General features: G+C 44.0%; 1 protein-coding gene across 2 annotated transcripts in view; it reads left to right on the top strand.

Moving 5' to 3' along the window:
- Positions 1–503: 503 nt before the first annotated feature.
- Positions 504–19,357, top strand: part of dhx36 (DEAH (Asp-Glu-Ala-His) box polypeptide 36) — a 62,923-nt gene continuing 44,069 nt past the window's right edge. Inside the window, exons 1-7 of one of the 2 annotated variants that reach the window (XM_042296461.1) lie at positions 504–1,167; positions 1,408–1,565; positions 2,144–2,257; positions 2,356–2,539; positions 2,712–2,750; positions 9,147–9,317; positions 9,866–9,945. In XM_042296461.1, the coding sequence (XP_042152395.1) occupies positions 883–1,167; positions 1,408–1,565; positions 2,144–2,257; positions 2,356–2,539; positions 2,712–2,750; positions 9,147–9,317; positions 9,866–9,945 (1,031 nt within the window). In that variant the 5' untranslated portion in view covers positions 504–882. The remainder of the gene's footprint in view (positions 1,168–1,407; positions 1,566–2,143; positions 2,258–2,355; positions 2,540–2,711; positions 2,751–9,146; positions 9,318–9,865; positions 9,946–19,357) is intronic. The other variant, XM_042296462.1, reaches the window with a different exon arrangement.

A 19,357-nucleotide genomic window follows, 5' to 3' on the forward strand; every position in this document is an offset into this window, starting at 1 on the left:
ATATGATTAAAAAAACGTTGAAAACAAACATCTAACACCAGATATAATTCATGTAAAAAAAGATAATGGACCTATATATTTTTAAATAAAATATTTTTGAGAACTAACAATCACTAAAAGTATAACTAGACAGTCAGGGAGAATCTAACATTTTTAATTCTCTCCTTCTCTCATGGGACCCACATTGATTTTGTTATAATGTTTGAGTCACTCAGATAGCATAAGAACAAGGCATAAGTCATGGCAAAAAGGGATGTAGAATTGCAGGAAATTCCCTTTAAAACAGCGAAATATCTTTGGAGAGGGCTTCTACCATGCCCCACTACCCACAACAAGCCCCATTTTGATCCAGAAAAAAACCCCGGAGTGACAAGTTACAACATATATTTTTGTAGCATTTGTAGCATTTCATGCATTCAGAGTATTTCGGGGTCTCGCCGGGTTGCGTGAACCAAGCCTATCCTCCCTGGCCAATCATGAGGGAAACGTCATCATCCTTCGACTATTTCATTGTTGTGTAAACTATGCGACAGGATATATATCTATACACAAGACTCACATCCTTGCAAAAAAAAATACTGATTTTCTCTTGATATCAGCGGAAATGCAATTTATTTATTTCACATTCAACTACTTAGGTATTTCGAACTTCATCTGAAATATGTACACGCTTCGAGATATACAATTATTAATTTAGCACATCTACTTGATCCACTGGCCGGCTAACGTTTACTAGCTAACGTTAGCTAGCAAATCCCAAGGCAAAGGTTTCGAATAGTGCAGCAAGTTTAGCTAGCTGGCTAGTCCCAATTTGTAAGTCTACAGACGGTGTCTTGCACTGCTATCTTGCCATAGCTGTGTTTCTGTGGTTTTGAAGGCGTTATGAGTTATGGAGGTTATGGGGGCAGAGGCGGCCGACGAGGTGGCCGAAGAGGAGGTCGAGGATTCGGGCGGGATGGGAGCCGGGAGAGGTGGGACCGCCTAGCTGGGTCGAGTGGTGGTGGACACCCGCGGAGCACCGAAACGGAGTCGAGGGAGGACCGGGGAGAACGAGGAGGGAGAGGTGGGGGACCAAACCGTCCACCCCCGCATCTAAAGGGACGGGAGATCGGACTGTGGTACGCCAAATGGGGAGGCTTGAAGAGGAAAGAAAATGAGAGAAAATCGGTTAGTGGTGTAACATTAGTTACAGAGGCACCTGTGTCTCTGGTGTGTAGTGGCTTGCTTGGGTTGTTGTCGTTGGTAGTCAACTCTCGTTACTTAGTCTCGTTGACTATCACGGCTGACAACTAGCTATATCTGTTTTTTGATAACGAAGTAGCTACGTATCTCGAATAAATCTATAGTATCTAGCATGTATCAGGATTAACTCTGTACTAATGCAGTTGGTTTCCCCTCGCGGTGTAGCGGGCAGTGGTTCAGATGGATGAGTCCAGGGAACAGCATATCACTAATCTGCTGAACACTGTCCAGAGAGGACCGACATGCCCAGCTAGGGAGGCCCACCCCTCCACATCTGAGCACTGGCGTTCAACCCCGTCAGCACCGGACAGAGGCGGCCACTGGTAAGGCACTGTCTTCCTGGCTGTGTTTGAGAGCATCAAAACCGTGCTGTATTATGGGTAAATTCTGACAGACTGACTGATCAACAAATACCTTTGAGTAGTTATTTGAGATTCAAGGTGATTTGTAGATCAGTCAGTCTAGACTCGCCTTTAAAGTTGATTGCAATGTCGAACACTCCCAGTCTCTCAGAAGAGTACAACTGCAGTAGGCTCTGTCATGTACAGTGACACAGACAGTCAGTCAGTCAGTCAGTCAGTGATGTGATGTGATGTGTCAGTCAGTGATGTCATGTGATGTGTCAGTCAGTGATGTGATGTGTTCAGGTCCACAGGCCCCAGCCCTAACCCTAGTCTCCAGGACATCGTTAGTCCCTATGCATGGGTCCTCTGTGTGTTGTGGACATGAGCCTGCTTGCTGCAGCTGCATACTATAAAAACTCCTTTTACATCTCCTAAGTTTGTGGAATATTTAAGAGGGCTCATTTCACCATCATCGGCTACATTCAATGCTTTTGAAACATAACGCATTCCGCCTGTGATTTACTACAACACTGTTATTTACCTGATCTGTGTTTCAGTTACTTTGATGGTGATGAGCCCTCTCAGGATGTCCTGAAAATTGATCTCAAACAAGAGAAGAAGAAGGAGGATGAGGAGAGGCCAGTACAGAACACTCCACTCACATCACAACGGTAGGCTAACTTCTAGATTTTAGGGTTGTTGTTGTTCCGATTGCCATGCTCACTTGTTAAAGCAATTCACAATCATGTCTCTTTCTCCTGCCTTTCAGTTACTTCCCACAGGATGTCCTTCAAGCTGAACCCCAAGAAGAGAGGGAGGAGAAGGAGAGGAGAGGGAAGGATAAAGACCTGGAGTACTTGTTTCAGGAGGTGGTCAGGGAGAATGCCCTGGACCAGCAGTTAAAGAGAGATCTAGAGAGGAAGAAGGCAGACTCTAAATACCTAGACATGCTGGTGACAATTCACTTAATAAAAAACGAGCAGTATTATAATTACTGTGTTTATTATTGATAAACACACATGTTATCATAACACCAATAGAACTGGTGGTGAGATGTTGTTAGTTCTCAACATCTATTGATGGACTGCTTGTAGTAATTCATGTTTTCTGTTTATTTTTTGGCAGAAATTCAGGGAAAAGCTTCCATCCTTTGGAAAAAAAGAGGTAAGATCTGAGACATATTTTTCCTCCTGATGAACTTGGATGCTAGGCCTCTGCTTACCATGTGGATGCAAGTTCTCTGCTTACCATGTGGATGCAAGGCCTCTGCTTACCATGTGGATTCTAGGCCTCTGCTTACCATGTGGATGCTATAGGCCTCTGCCTACCATGTGGATACTATAGGCTTCTGCTTACCATGTGGATGCAAGGCCTCTGCCTACCATGTGGATGCTATAGGCCTCTGCTTACCATGTGGATGCAAGGCCTCTGCCTACCATGTGGATGCTATAGGCCTCTGCTTACCATGTGGATGCTAGGCCTCTGCTTACCATGTGGATGCTAGGCCTCTGCTTACCATGTGGATGCTAGGCCTCTGCTTACCATGTGGATGCTAGGCCTCTGCTTACCATGTGGATGCTATAGGCCTCTGCTTACCATGTGGATGCTATAGGCCTCTGCCTACCATGTGGATGCTATAGGCCTCTGCTTACCATGTGGATGCTAGGCCTCTGCTTACCATGTGGATGCTAGGCCTCTGCTTACCATGTGGATGCTAGGCCTCTGCTTACCATGTGGATGCTAGGCCTCTGCTTACCATGTGGATGCTAGGCCTCTGCTTACCATGTGGATGCTAGGCCTCTGCTTACCATGTGGATGCTAGGCCTCTGCTTACCATGTGGATGCTATAGGCCTCTGCCTACCGTGTGGATGCTATAGGCCTCTGCTTACCATGTGGATGCTATAGGCCTCTGCTTACCATGTGGATGCTATAGGCCTCTATAGGCTGCCTACCGTGTGGATGCTATAGGCCTCTGCCTACCATGTGGATGCTAGGCCTCTGCTTACCATGTGGATGCTAGGCCTCTGCTTACCATGTGGATGCTATAGGCCTCTGCCTACCATGTGGATGCTAGGCCTCTGCTTACCATGTGGATGCTATAGGCCTCTGCCTACCATGTGGATGCTAGGCCTCTGCTTACCATGTGGGCGTTTTTACCTAAGACAAGAATAGGATCTCATCTTGTAAAACGTTTCTGATTGATGAAAACCTTGCAACTACATTTGACAATTTCAATTTACACTGAACAAAAATATAAACGCATCATGTTTCATGAGCTGATATAAAAGATTCCAGAGATGTTCCATATGCACAAAAAACATATTTCTCTCAAATTTTGTCACCAAATTTGTTAACATCCCTGTTAGTGAGCCTTTCTCCTTTGCCACCTGACTGGTGTGGCATATCAAGAAGCTGATTAAACCGCATGATCAATACACAGGTGACCCTTGTGCTGGGGAGGCAGTTTTGTCACACAACACAATGCTACAGATGTTTCAAGTTTTGAGGGAGTGTGCAATTGGCATGCTGACTGCAGAAACGGTATGGTGTACCTAATCAACTGACCTCTGTGCCACACACACAGTACAAGTCAAAAGTTTGTACACACCTACTCATTCCAGGTTTTTTTTTTATTTTTATTTTTTACTATTTTCTGCATTGTAGAATAATAGTGAAGACATCAAAACTATGAAATAACACATGGAATCATGTAGTAACCAAAAATGTGTTAAACAAATCGAAATATATTTTATATTTGAGATTCTTCAAAGTAGCCACCCTTTACCTTGACAGCTTTGCACACTCTTGGCATTCTCTCAACTAGCTTCATGAGGTAGTCACCTGGAATGTATTTTAATTAGCAAGTGTGCCTTGTTAAATAGTGGAATTTCTTCTTAATAAGCTTGAGCCAATCAGTTGTGTTGTGACAAGGTAGGGTTGGTTTACAGAAGATATCCCCGTTTGGTATAAGACCGATTCCACCTTGTCGTGACTTGACTTTAACATTAATCTGAAGACTGTTAATGATCTAATTACCTAAATATGTTTAATTGTTAAATGAATCATGTAACAATTAACTCATTAGGATCTGGGGCACCGCGAGAGCAGATCTTTAAAGAGTTACCATCTCCCAATTAAATTCTAAAGGGTCTTTACCTATCACATCCTTTTAAACAGTCAACTTATCAATCTTAACCTCGTATCATATCATCGTTCAGAACTGTTGTAACCTCCTTGCATCTGCAAAACCCTGATCTTTACTTATGATTCAGTACTACACATTGGTTTAAGTATTTATATACTAACTAATTACATGGGGACACAGGATAAATGCACAGTCTGCATCGGTTATTGACTGGAGACGTAATACGCTGAGAGCAGGTCCCTAGTGGAATGACAGGAGAGAGAGGGACAGAGACACTTAACATTGACACATTCAGAAACTACTCTTAATTACAATAACCATTTACTTTGCACACGAACCGCCGCCCCCTTTGAGCAATAAATCATTAATGTATTTACGTGAAATGCCTGGGATCTCTCTGTGAACGGGGAAATGATCTCTTATAGCTTCTCAAATCACATCCCTCTCTTAACAAAAACATTGTTTTTCATATTACATGCACAACCCATAGTATGGAAACTTCATCTACAGTTGAAGTCAGAAGTTTACATACACTGAGGTTGGAGTCATTAAAACTAGTTTACATACACTGAGGTTGGAGTCATTAAAACTAGTTTACATACACTGAGGTTGGAGTCATTAAAACTAGTTTACATACACTGAGGTTGGAGACATTAAAACTAGTTTACATACACTGAGGTTGGAGTCATTAAAACTAGTTTACATACACTGAGGTTGGAGTCATTACAACTAGTTTACATACACTGAGGTTGGAGTCATTAAAACTAGTTTACATACACTGAGGTTGGAGTCATTACAACTAGTTTACATACACTGAGGTTGGAGTCATTAAAACTAGTTTACATACACTGAGGTTGGAGTCATTAAAAGAGTTTACCATCTTATTAGTCATTAAAACTAGTTTACATACACTGAGGTTGGAGTCATTAAAACAGTCTGAGGTTTATCAACTAGTTTACATACACTGAGGTTGGAGTCATTAAAACTAGTTTACATACACTTAGGTTGGAGCATTAAAACTAGTTTACATACACTGAGGTTCAGTTTACATACACTTAGGTTGGAGTCATTAAAACTAGTTTTTACATACACTGAGGTTGGAGTCATTACAACTAGTTTACATACACTGAGGTTGGAGTCATTAAAACTAGTTTACATACACTTAGGTTGAGTCATTAAAACTAGTTTACATACACTGAGGTTGGAGTCATTAAAACTAGTTTACATACACTGAGGTTGGAGTCATTAAAACTAGTTTACATACACTGAGGTTGAGTCATTAAAACTAGTTTACATACACTTAGGTTGGAGTCATTAAAACTAGTTTACATACACTGAGGTTGAAGTCATTACAACTAGTTTACATACACTGAGGTTGGAGTCATTAAAACTAGTTTACATACACTTAGGTTGGAGTCATTAAAACTAGTTTACATACACTGAGGTTGGAGTCATTAAAACTAGTTTAATACACTGAGGTTGGAGTCATTAAAACTAGTTTACATACACTTAGGTTGGAGTCATTAAAACTAGTTTACATACACTGAGGTTGGAGTCATTACAACTAGTTTACATACACTTAGGTTGGAGTCATTAAAACTAGTTTACATACACTGAGGTTGGAGTCATTACAACTAGTTTACATACACTGAGGTTGGAGTCATTACAACTAGTTTACATACACTTAGGTTGGAGTCATTAAAACTAGTTTACATACACTGAGGTTGGAGTCATTAAAACTAGTTTACATACACTGAGGTTGGAGTTATTAAAACTAGTTTACATACACTGAGGTTGGAGTCATTAAAACTAGTTTACATACACTGAGGTTGGAGTCATTAAAACTAGTTTACATACACTGAGGTTGGAGTCATTAAAACTAGTTTACATACACTGAGGTTGGAGTCATTAAAACTAGTTTACATACACTTAGGTTGATGTCATTAACTCGTTTTTCAACCACTCCACAAATGTCTTGTTAACAAACTATAGTTTTGACAAGTCGGCTAGGACTTCTTCTTTGTGCATGACGCAAGTCATTTTTCCAACATTTGTTTACAGACAGATTATTTCACTTATTATTCACTGTATCACAATTCCAGTGGGTCAGAAGTTTACATACACTAAGTTGACTGTGCCTTTAAACAGCTTGGAAAATTCCAGGAAATGATGTCATGGCTTTAGAAGCTTCTGATAGGCTAATTGACATCATTGGAGTCATTTGGAGGTGTACCTGTGGATGTATTTCAAGGCCTACCTTCAAACTCAGTGCCTCTTTGCCCAACGTCATGTGACAAAAAAAAAAAAATCACTCAAGACCTCAGAATATTTTTTGGGACATCCACGAGTCTGGTTCATCCTTGGGAGCAATTTCCAAATGCCTGAAGGTACCACGTACATCTGTACAAACAATAGCAAGCAAGTATAAACACCATGGGACCACGCAGCCGTCATACCGCTCAGGAAAGAGACGCGTTCTGTCTCCTAGAGATGAAGGTACTTTGGTGTGAAAAGTGCAAATCAATCCCAGAACAACAGTGAATGGCCTTGTGAAGATGCTGGAGGAAACCGGTACAAAAGTAAATATATCCACAGTAAAACAAGTCCTATATCGACATAACCTGAATGGCCGCTCAGCAAGGAAGAAGCCACTGCTCCAAAACCGCCATAAAAATGCCAGACTACGGTTTGAAACTGCACATGGGGACAAAGATCGTAGTTTTTGAGCTGTGCCAAATGTCCTATGGTCTGATGAAACAAAAACAGAACTGTTTGACCATAATGACCATCATTATGTTTGGAGGAAAAGGGTTAGGCTTGCAAGCCGAAGAACACCTTCCCAACTGTGAAGCACGGGGGTGGCAGCATCATGTCGGGGTGCTTTGCTGCAGGAGGGACTGGTGCACTTCACAAAATAGATTGCTTCCAAATGGAGAATGACCCCAAGCATACTTCCAAAGTTGTGGCAAAGTTGCTTAAGGACAACAAAGTCAAGGTATTGGAGTGGAATGAGTAGGTGTGTCCAAACTTTTGACTGGTACTGTATGTGTGGACACCCCTTCAAATGAGTGGATTTTGCTATTTCAGCCACACCCGTTGCTGACAGGTGTATAAAATTGAGCCCACAGCCATGCAATCTGCATAGACAAACATTGTCAGTATAATGGCTTTACTGAAGAGCTCCGTGACTCTCAACGTGGCACCGTCATAGGATGCCACCTTTCCAACAACTCAGTTCGTCAAATTTCTGCCATCCTGGAGCTCCCCGGTCAACTGTAAGTGCTTTTTATTGTGAAGTGGAAACGTCTAGGAGAAACGACGGCTCAGCCGCGAAATGGAAGGCCACACGTGTTCACTTAACGGGACTGCCAAGTGCTGGAGCAAGCAGCCCGTATTAATCACCTGTCCTCGGTAGAGACACTCGCTACCGTTGGCTGGAGTGGTGTAAAGCTCACTGCCATTGGACTCTGGAGCAGTGGAAACTCGTTCTCTGGAGCGATGAATCACGCTTCACCATCTGGCAGTCCGACGGACAAATCTGTGTTTGGCGGATGCCAGGAGAACGTTACCTGCCCTAATGCGTTGTGCAAACTGTACAGTTTGGCGGAGGAGAAATAATGGTCTGCGGTTGTTTTTCATGGTTTGGGCCTTTTAGTTCCAGTGAAGGGAACTCCTAACGCTACAGCATGAAATGACATTCTAGATGATTCTGTGCTTCCTACTTTGTGGCAACAGTTTGGGGAAGGCCCTTTTCTGTGTCAGCATAACAATGACCCCGTACTCAAAGCGACGTCCATACAGAAATGGTTGTCAATCTGTATATGTTCACTCTTTTGTTTTTGTTGTTGTTTTTGTTGTTGTTTTTGTTGTTGTTTTTGTACATGTATTGAAAGCAACTCCCCTCAATGTACTCTGAACATTTCATAACTCCAGGAACAATACATGTATTCTAAATAGCGTTAGAAGTTTTAAAATGCTTAATGTTTGTTAAAATATTGACTTGTTTACCATTTCCTGAAAAGATAAGAGGTTACGTTATTAAGGATGATAAGAGGTTACGTTATTAAGGATGATAAGAGGTTACGTTATTAAGGATGATAAGAGGTTACGTTATTAAGGATGATAAGAGGTTACGTTATTAAGGATGATAAGAGGTTACGTTATTAAGGATGATAAGAGGTTACGTTATTAAGGATGATAAGAGGTTACGTTATTAAGGATGATAAGAGGTTACGTTATTAAGGATGATAAGAGGTTACGTTATTAAGGATGATAAGAGGTTACGTTATTAAGGATGATAAGAGGTTACGTTATTAAGGATGATAAGAGGTTACGTTATTAAGCATGATAAGAGGTTTTCATCCGACAGAAAGGCTCTTGCCGTATTCCCACTGTCCTCTCTCTGGTTCATCAGGAGTTGGTGGAGTTGATCAGGTCCAGCCAGGTGCTGGTGGTCAGTGGAGAGACGGGGTGTGGTAAGACCACCCAGGTGACCCAGTTTATCCTGGATGACTACATAGAGAGGGGCATGGGTTCAGTCTGCCGGGTGGTCTGCACCCAGCCACGTCGCATCAGTGCCATATCTGTAAGTAGTGCGTGCGTGTGTGCGTGTGTATTGCACCTGTTCCAGGTGTGTGTGTGTGTGTGCGTGTGTATTGCACCTGTTCCAGGTGTGTGTGCGTGTGTATTGCACCTGTTCCAGGTGTGTGTGTGTGTGTGTGTGTGTGTGTGTGTGTGTGTATTGCACCCTTTCCCTTTGTGTGTGTGTGTGTGTATTGCACCCTTTCCATGTGTGTGTGTGTGTGTGTATTGCACCCTTTCCATGTGTGTGTGTGTGTGTGTTTTGCACCCTTTCCGTGTGTGTGTGTGTGTGTGTGTGTGTGTATTGCACCCTTTCCAGGTGTGTGTGTGTGTGTGTGTGTGTGTGTGTGTGTGTGTGTGTGTGTGTGTGTGTGTGTGTTGTGTGTGTGTGTGTGTGTGTATTGCACCCTTTCCAGGTGTGTGTGTGTGTATTGCACCCTTTCCAGGTGTGTGTGTGTGTGTGTGTGTCCTACCTTTTTGTATATACGTATCGTGTCATTTCTGATGTGTGCTTGTTGCAGGTGTGTACTCTCTCCTCTCATTGTGTTTTAGGTAGCGGAGCGGGTGGCTGCGGAGAGGGCTGAGAGTGTAGGGGACGGGAACTCATGTGGTTATCAGATCCGCCTGCAGAGGTGAGTTTTCTGTTTGGAGTGGAACCTCTCTTTAACCCTTTATGCTCATGGCAATTGGGCTATATAGATCAGGCCACATTTTTAAATGTTTCTTAACAGAGGAAATATGAAAAGCACAAGCATGGTAGTAATTGAAACAGTTTGGAGATTATTAGGCCAAAGGTGAGGAAACAACATTCACCTGACACAAGACTGAATTCAAACGTTACACTGTTGATTTTATGTGAATTTGACATTCACTGTACTTTTCACTGCATTTGTTGATAATGGAAATCTGAAAATACTCTGGATACGTTCAGTAACATGATGAGAATATTCCTGGAAAATGTAAGATAGGTGCAACATGAGACAAGAAAAGGACAAGAGTTTGAATGAGAAGACTAAATAGTATCTCTAAGTCACCACACACCTCTCCAAAGTGTTCAGTTCCCAAGTCATTTCTTTGCACTTTTATGACTGAAAGAAGAAGTCTTCAACTGTTTTTATCTGTTCTAGTTGTGCCGTTGAGGAACTAGAGGAAGCACACGTGTTGTTTTGTTTGTTTGCAACACGGCCCTCTATCCCCGCCGTCACACCATTACTGTTGTTTACGCAGTCCCAAAACGGTCCATTATAAATCACACGTCAGGAGGGCAGCGTCGTTTTAATGCTTGTTCTATTTCCAAACATGATCAAATATTATCTTTACAGTGTTAGGCTTTCACAGGGCAATTCAGAGAAACCGATATGTCATTTTGGTGCGTATAAAATGGAGTGATTAGTGCATTTTAGGTATGTGTAACACAGCAAATGATCAGGCTCATTCTGTTCAGACAAACGGGCTCATTCTGTTCAGAACAACCCAGGGTACTGGCCATGTCATGAGGCCATGTCATCTTGTAACTGTACATCAAACATCGAGATCATGAACATTGTATATTACATGAGTTTTATGATATGGAATTTTGAAGAGCACATTTTGGACTCTCCGGTGTTTGGCTTGATTGTATGACATCAAAGCAATATTTATTATAATCCTCAACCTCTCATCTTTCAAAATGCATAGTCCTCTCAATTTACAGCATTTCACTCATGGACTATTTTAGTGTTTGCAAAAGTTGCCTAAAGTCAGAATGTATGTCAGTCAACCCATACAGAGTTCTGAAGTCACAGAGCCTGAGTTCTGAAGTCACAGAGCCTGAGTTCTGAAGTCACAGAGCCTGAGTTCTGAAGTCACAGAGCCTGAGTTCTGAAGTCACAGAGCCTGAGTTCTGAAGTCACAGAGCCTGAGTTCTGAAGTCACAGAGCCTGAGTTCTGAAGTCACAGAGCCTGAGTTCTGAAGTCACAGAGCCTGAGTTCTGAAGTCACAGAGCCTGAGTTCTGAAGTCACAGAGCCTGAGTTCTGAAGTCACAGAGCCTGAGTTCTGAAGTCACAGAGCCTGAGTTCTGAAGTCACAGAGCCTGAGTTCTGAAGTCACAGAGCCTGAGTTCTGAAGTCACAGAGCCTGAGTTCTGATGTCACAGAGCCTGTGTTCTGGCATGTTACTGTACAGCCTCTAACGTTCCAATTTAGACACTTATTAGTACCCATATCAGCCCTTTTCAATCTGGATACGGGTACGAGTGTAAAGGGTGAAGGGCGTGGAGGGTGAATGGGATGGAGGGTTGAGGGCGTGGAGGGTGGAGGGCGTGGAGGGTTAAGGGCGTGGAGGGTGAAGGGGATGGAGGGTTGAGGGTGTGGAGGGTGGAGAGGGTGGAGGGCGTGGAGGGTGGAGGGCGTGGAGAAAGCACAGCTGCACATCGAGTACAGGGTTTAAACTCTGATAATCCTAATCCCCAATGCCTCTGACTAACTAGAAAGTGTGTGTGTGTGGGTTGTACAAGCTGTCTGTACCCCATAACCCTGTCTGTTTGTACCCCCTAACCCTGTCTGTCTGTACCCCACACACACTACCAATGCTTCTCGTCCTTCAGACCAAACACACACACCCTTGATGGGATAAATTGCTTTGTTCCATCTGCCACTAACATCAGAGTTGAACAGAAATGTAGAACAAACGCTGCCATGTCAGCTGGAGCGAAAGCTCAGTGTGTCTGTTTGTGTGTCTGTATGGTGCAGAACACATCTCCACTGAGACTCACTGAGAACATCTAAACATCCAGACAAGATGGCTATACAGCTGTCTGCACTCTCTCTCTCTCTCTCTCTCTCTTATTTCTCTCTCTCTTTCTCTCTCTTATTTCTGTCTCTCTTTCTTTCTGTCTTTCTCTTTCTCTCTCTCCCGTCTTTCTCTCTCCTGTCTTTCTCTCTCTCTCTCTCTCTCTCCTCTCTCTCTCTCTTCTCTCTCTTATTTCTCTCTCTCTTTCTCTCTCTTATTTCTGTCTCTCTTTCTTTCTGTCTTTCTCTTTCTCTCTCTCCCGTCTTTCTCTCTCCTGTCTTTCTCTCTCTCTTCTGTCTTTCTCTCTCTCTCTCTCTCTCCTCTCTCTCTCTCTCTTATTTCTGTCTCTCTTTCTGTCTTTCTCTTTCTCTCTCTCCGGTCTTTCTCTCTTCTGTCTTTCTCTCTCTCTTCTGTCTCTCTCGCTCTCTCTTCTTTCCGTCTCTCTCGCTCTCTCTTCTGTCTTTCTCTCTCTCTTCTGTCTCTCTCGCTCTCTCTTCTTTCCGTCTCTCTCGCTCTCTCTTCTTTCCGTCTCTCTTCTGTCTTTCTCTCTCTCTCTCTCTTCTTTCCATCTCTCTCTTTCTTTCTGTCTTTCTGTGTCTCATCTTCTTCCTAAAGTACTTACAGGTGTATGCTGTTTTGCATTGGAAGTGTGTTGTGATGACCTCTCATGTTAGTTTAGATTTCTGGGTGGTTGTTTCCACAGATGGTGGGCTTTGAAAGGAGATCTATGAATCCCCTATAGTCCTCCTAAGCCACGCTCCTGTCAGTGATCACCTGGGTTATTGATTTCTCAAGCTCTGGGATCATGAGTTGAGTTTTGCGCTAATGGATTGAGAGAACTTTGTACAAGCAGCTAGTTGTCTGTGTGTGTGTGCTCGCACCTTGTTTGTGTGTGCGCGCTATTTGTGTGTGTTTCTGTTCTGGGCGTTGTGTGTGTGGGCGCTTGAGAAGGAGAGGGAGTAAGGAGAGGGAGAAGTGTGAAGGAGAGAGATGGACAGATGAGAGGAGAGCTGTAGAGAGAAAGAGAGGATAACAGGATCAGTGGATTAGAGGGATCAACGGCCAAGGGGAGCAGGGAAGTGAGAGAAGAGCATAGACCAACAGAGGAGATCTGTGAAAGAGAGAGAAGAGTACATGTACTTACTGTGGCTGTGGTTCTCACCTAGCTATCTTAATGAGGACCGGAACCTTCTTTTCAGTTTTTGCCTAAAAATGACATACCCAATTATAACTGACTGTAGCTCAGGACCTGAAGCAGGGATATGCGTATTATTGATACCATTTGAAAGGAAACACTTTGAAGTTTGTGGAAACTTCTCCTACTATTAATTTCAAGTTAACACATTAGATCTGGTAAAACATGCTTTTTTTTGTTCCATCTTTGAAATGTAAGAGAGAGGCCACAATGTATTATTTCAGCCCAGGTGTTTATATTTTGGCCACTAGATGGCAGCAGTGCATGTGCAAAGTTTTAGACTGATCCAATGAACCATTGCATTACTGTTCAAAATGTTGTATCAAGTCTTCCCAAATGTGCCTAATTGGTTTATTGATACATGTTTAAGTACATAACTGTGCACTCTCCTCAAACAATAGCATGGTATTCTTTCACTGTAATAGCTACTGTAAATTGGACAGTGCAGTTAGTTTAACAAGAATGTAAGCTTTCTGCCAATATCAGATATGTCTCTGTCCTGGGAAATGTTCTTGTTAGTTATAACCTCATGCTAATCACATTAGCGCACGTTAGCTCAACCATCGCGCGGGGGACACATCGATCCTGTCGAGGTTAAGATGGATGTACTACCTGTAAGTCTCTCTTGAAAATAGTGTCTGCTAAATCAGTGGTTCCCAAACTGTGGGGGTCGAGGGGGCACATTTTTTTTTTGCCCATAGATATTGTTATACTTTTTTGGTCATTCCAATATGACATGAATGCACATTAGACATGGCAAAATGTATAGAATTGCAAGAAGATGTGCTTTAAAACTGCAACATTTTGTTTGCGCCCCATGAACAAAGATATGTAGAATTGCAGGAAATAAGCTTTAAACCTGCTAGATTCTCTCCACCAACAAGAGGGGTGGGAACAGTTTGTGTCATGAACAGTGCTTGTAGACGTGGTATGTGCACGCGTGGGAAGGTGGGGGGCGGGATGTCCTTCCAATGCTGGAAGGGCCCCCCGAGTGAAGAAGTTTGGGAACCTCTGTGCTAAATGACAAAAATGTGTACAGTGTGTAGCATCAGGTCAGGGAAATAGGACAGAATAGATGGTCAGGGTGAATAGGACAGAATAGATGGTCAGGGTGAATACGACAGAATAGATGGTCAGGGTGAATAGGACAGAATAGATGGTCAGGGTGAATAGGACAGACTAGATGGTCAGGGTGAATACGACAGAATAGATGGTCAGGGTGAATACGACAGACTAGATGTTCAGGGTGAATACGACAGACTAGATGGTCAGGGTGAATACGACAGACTAGATGGTCAGGGTGAATACGACAGAATAGATGGTCAGGGTGAATACGACAGACTAGATGGTCAGGGTGAATACGACAGAATAGATGGTCAGGGTGAATAGGACAGAATAGATGGTCAGGGTGAATAGGACAGACTAGATGGTCAGGGTGAATACGACAGAATAGATGGTCAGGGGTGAATACGACAGACTAGATGTTCAGGGTGAATACGACAGACTAGATGGTCAGGGTGAATACGACAGACTAGATGGTCAGGGTGAATACGACAGACTAGATGGTCAGGGTGAATACGACAGAATAGATGGTCAGGGTGAATACGACAGAATAGATGGTCAGGGTGAATACGACAGACTAGATGGTCAGGGTGAATACGACAGACTAGATGGTCAGGGTGAATACGACAGACTAGATGGTCAGGGTGAATACGACAGACTAGATGGTCAGGGTGAATACGACAGACTAGATGGTCAGGGTGAATACGACAGACTAGATGGTCAGGGTGAATACGACAGACTAGATGGTCAGGGCGAACACGACAGACTAAATGGTCAGGGGAATACGAAAGACTAGATGGTCAGGGGAAATGGGACAGAATAGATGGTCAGGGGAAATAGGACAGAATAGATGGTCAGGGGAAATGGGACAGAATAGATGGTCAGGGGAAATGGGACAGAATAGATGGTCAGGGTGAATACGACAGACTAGATGGTCAGGGTGAATACGACAGACTAGATGGTCAGGGTGAATACGACAGACTAGATGGTCAGGGTGAATGGGACAGAATAGATGGTCAGGGTGAATGGGACAGACTAGATGGTCAGGGTGAATACGACAGACTAGATGGTCAGGGGGAATAGGACAGAATAATGGTCAGGGGGAATAGGACAGAATAATGGTCAGGGCGAACACGACAGACTAGATGGTCAGGGGAAATAGGACAGAATAGATGGTCAGGGGAAATAGGACAGAATAGATGGTCAGGGGAAATGGGACAGAATAGATGGTCAGGGAAATGGGACAGAATAGATGGTCAGGGGAAATGGGACAGAATAGATGGTCAGGGAAATGGGACAGAATAGATGGTCAGGGTGAATGGGACAGAATAGATGGTCAGGGTGAATGGGACAGACTAGATGGTCAGGGTGAATACGACAGACTAGATGGTCAGGGTGAATACGACAGACTAGATGGTCAGGGTGAATACGACAGACTAGATGGTCAGGGTGAATGGGACAGAATAGATGGTCAGGGTGAATGGGACAGACTAGATGGTCAGGGTGAATACGACAGACTAGATGGTCAGGGGGAATAGGACAGAATAATGGTCAGGGGAATAGGACAGAATAGATGGTCAGGGAAATAGGACAGAATAGATGGTCAGGGAAATACGACAGACTAGATGGTCAGGGGGAATAGGACAGAATAGATGGTCAGGGGAAATGGGACAGAATAGATGGTCAGGGTGAATACGACAGAATAGATGGTCAGGGTGAATACGACAGACTAGATGGTCAGGGTGAATACGACAGACTAGATGGTCAGGGGAAATGGGACAGAATAGATGGTCAGGGTGAATACGACAGACTAGATGGTCAGGGGAATAGGACAGAATAGTGGGTCAGGGGGAATAGGACAGAATAGATGGTCAGGGGAAATGGGACAGAATAGATGGTCAGGGTGAATACGACAGAATAGATGGTCAGGGTGAATACGACAGACTAGATGGTCAGGGTGAATACGACAGACTAGATGGTCAGGGGAAATGGGACAGAATAGATGGTCAGGGTGAATACGACAGACTAGATGGTCAGGGTGAATAGGACAGACTAGATGGTCAGGGGGAATAGGACAGAATAGATATTCAGGGAAATGGGACAGAATAGATGGTCAGGGAAATGGGACAGAATAGATGGTCAGGGGAAATGGGACAGAATAGATGGTCAGGGTGAATGGGACAGACTAGATGGTCAGGGTGAATACGACAGACTAGATGGTCAGGGGAATAGGACAGAATAATGGTCAGGGTGAATAGGACAGAATAATGGTCAGGGTGAATAGGACAGAATAATGGTCAGGGGAAATGGGACAGAATAGATGGTCAGGGTGAATACGACAGACTAGATGGTCAGGGGAAATGGGACAGAATAGATGGTCAGGGGAAATGGGACAGAATAGATGGTCAGGGAAATGGGACAGAATAGAAGGTCAGGGTGAATGGGACAGACTAGATGGTCAGGGTGAATACGACAGACTAGATGGTAAGGGGAATAGGACAGAATAATGGTCAGGGGGAATAGGACAGAATAATGGTCAGGGCGAACACGACAGACTAAATGGTCAGGGTGAATACGACAGACTAGATGGTCAGGGTGAATACGACAGACTAGATGGTCAGGGTGAATACGACAGACTAGATGGTCAGGGTGAATACGACAGACTAGATGGTCAGGGTGAATACGACAGACTAGATGGTCAGGGTGAATACGACAGACTAGATGGTCAGGGCGAACACGACAGACTAAATGGTCAGGGGGAATACGAAAGACTAGATGGTCAGGGGAAATGGGACAGAATAGATGGTCAGGGGAAATAGGACAGAATAGATGGTCAGGGGAAATGGGACAGAATAGATGGTCAGGGAAATGGGACAGAATAGATGGTCAGGGGAAATGGGACAGAATAGATGGTCAGGGTGAATACGACAGAATAGATGGTCAGGGTGAATACGACAGACTAGATGGTCAGGGAAATGGGACAGAATAGATGGTCAGGGTGAACACGACAGACTAGATGGTCAGGGGGAATACGACAGACTAGATGGTCAGGGGAAATAGGACAGAATAGATGGTCAGGGGAAATAGGACAGAATAGATGGTCAGGGGAAATAGGACAGAATAGATGGTCAGGGGAAATGGGACAGAATAGATGGTCAGGGTGAATACGACAGAATAGATGGTCAGGGTGAATACGACAGACTAGATGGTCAGGGGAAATGGGACAGAATAGATGGTCAGGGTGAATACGACAGGCTAGATGGTCAGGGGGAATAGGACAGACTAGATGGTCAGGGGGAATAGGACAGAATAGATGGTCAGGGGAAATGGGACAGAATAGATGGTCAGGGGAAATGGGACAGAATAGATGGTCAGGGGAAATGGGACAGAATAGATGGTCAGGGGAAATGGGACAGAATAGATGGTCAGGGTGAATGGGACAGAATAGATGGTCAGGGTGAATGGGACAGACTAGATGGTCAGGGTGAATACGACAGACTAGATGGTCAGGGTGAATACGACAGACTAGATGGTCAGGGTGAATACGACAGACTAGATGGTCAGGGTGAATGGGACAGAATAGATGGTCAGGGTGAATGGGACAGACTAGATGGTCAGGGTGAATACGACAGACTAGATGGTCAGGGGAATAGGACAGAATAATGGTCAGGGGGAATAGGACAGAATAGATGGTCAGGGAAATAGGACAGAATAGATGGTCAGGGGAAATAGGACAGAATAGATGGTCAGGGGAAATAGGACAGAATAGATGGTCAGGGGAAATGGGACAGAATAGATGGTCAGGGTGAATACGACAGAATAGATGGTCAGGGTGAATACGACAGACTAGATGGTCAGGGTGAATACGACAGACTAGATGGTCAGGGAAATGGGACAGAATAGATGGTCAGGGTGAATACGACAGACTAGATGGTCAGGGGAATAGGACAGAATAGTGGGTCAGGGAAATAGGACAGAATAGATGGTCAGGGGAAATGGGACAGAATAGATGGTCAGGGTGAATACGACAGAATAGATGGTCAGGGTGAATACGACAGACTAGATGGTCAGGGTGAATACGACAGACTAGATGGTCAGGGAAATGGGACAGAATACATGGTCAGGGTGAATACGACAGACTAGATGGTCAGGGGAATAGGACAGACTAGATGGTCAGGGGGAATAGGACAGAATAGATATTCAGGGGAAATGGGACAGAATAGATGGTCAGGGGAATAGGACAGAATAATGGTCAGGGGGAATAGGACAGAATAATGGTCAGGGCGAACACGACAGACTAGATGGTCAGGGGGAATACGACAGACTAGATGGTCAGGGGAAATAGGACAGAATAGATGGTCAGGGGAAATAGGACAGAATAGATGGTCAGGGGAAATAGGACAGAATAGATGGTCAGGGGAAATGGGACAGAATAGATGGTCAGGGTGAATACGACAGAATAGATGGTCAGGGTGAATACGACAGACTAGATGGTCAGGGTGAATACGACAGACTAGATGGTCAGGGGAAATACGACAGACTAGATGGTCAGGGGAAATGGGACAGAATACATGGTCAGGGTGAATACGACAGACTAGATGGTCAGGGGGAATAGGACAGACTAGATGGTCAGGGGGAATAGGACAGAATAGATGGTCAGGGGAAATGGGACAGAATAGATGGTCAGGGGAAATGGGACAGAATAGATGGTCAGGGGAAATGGGACAGAATAGATGGTCAGGGTGAATGGGACAGACTAGATGGTCAGGGTGAATACGACAGACTAGATGGTCAGGGGGAATAGGACAGAATAATGGTCAGGGTGAATAGGACAGAATAATGGTCAGGGTGAATAGGACAGAATAATGGTCAGGGGAAATGGGACAGAATAGATGGTCAGGGTGAATACGACAGAATAGATGGTCAGGGTGAATACGACAGAATAGATGGTCAGGGAAATGGGACAGAATAGATGGTCAGGGGAAATGGGACAGAATAGATGGTCAGGGGAAATGG

Source organism: Oncorhynchus tshawytscha, linkage group LG13 (assembly GCF_018296145.1).
Source record: "Oncorhynchus tshawytscha isolate Ot180627B linkage group LG13, Otsh_v2.0, whole genome shotgun sequence".
Classification (NCBI taxonomy): Eukaryota; Metazoa; Chordata; class Actinopteri; order Salmoniformes; family Salmonidae; genus Oncorhynchus; species Oncorhynchus tshawytscha.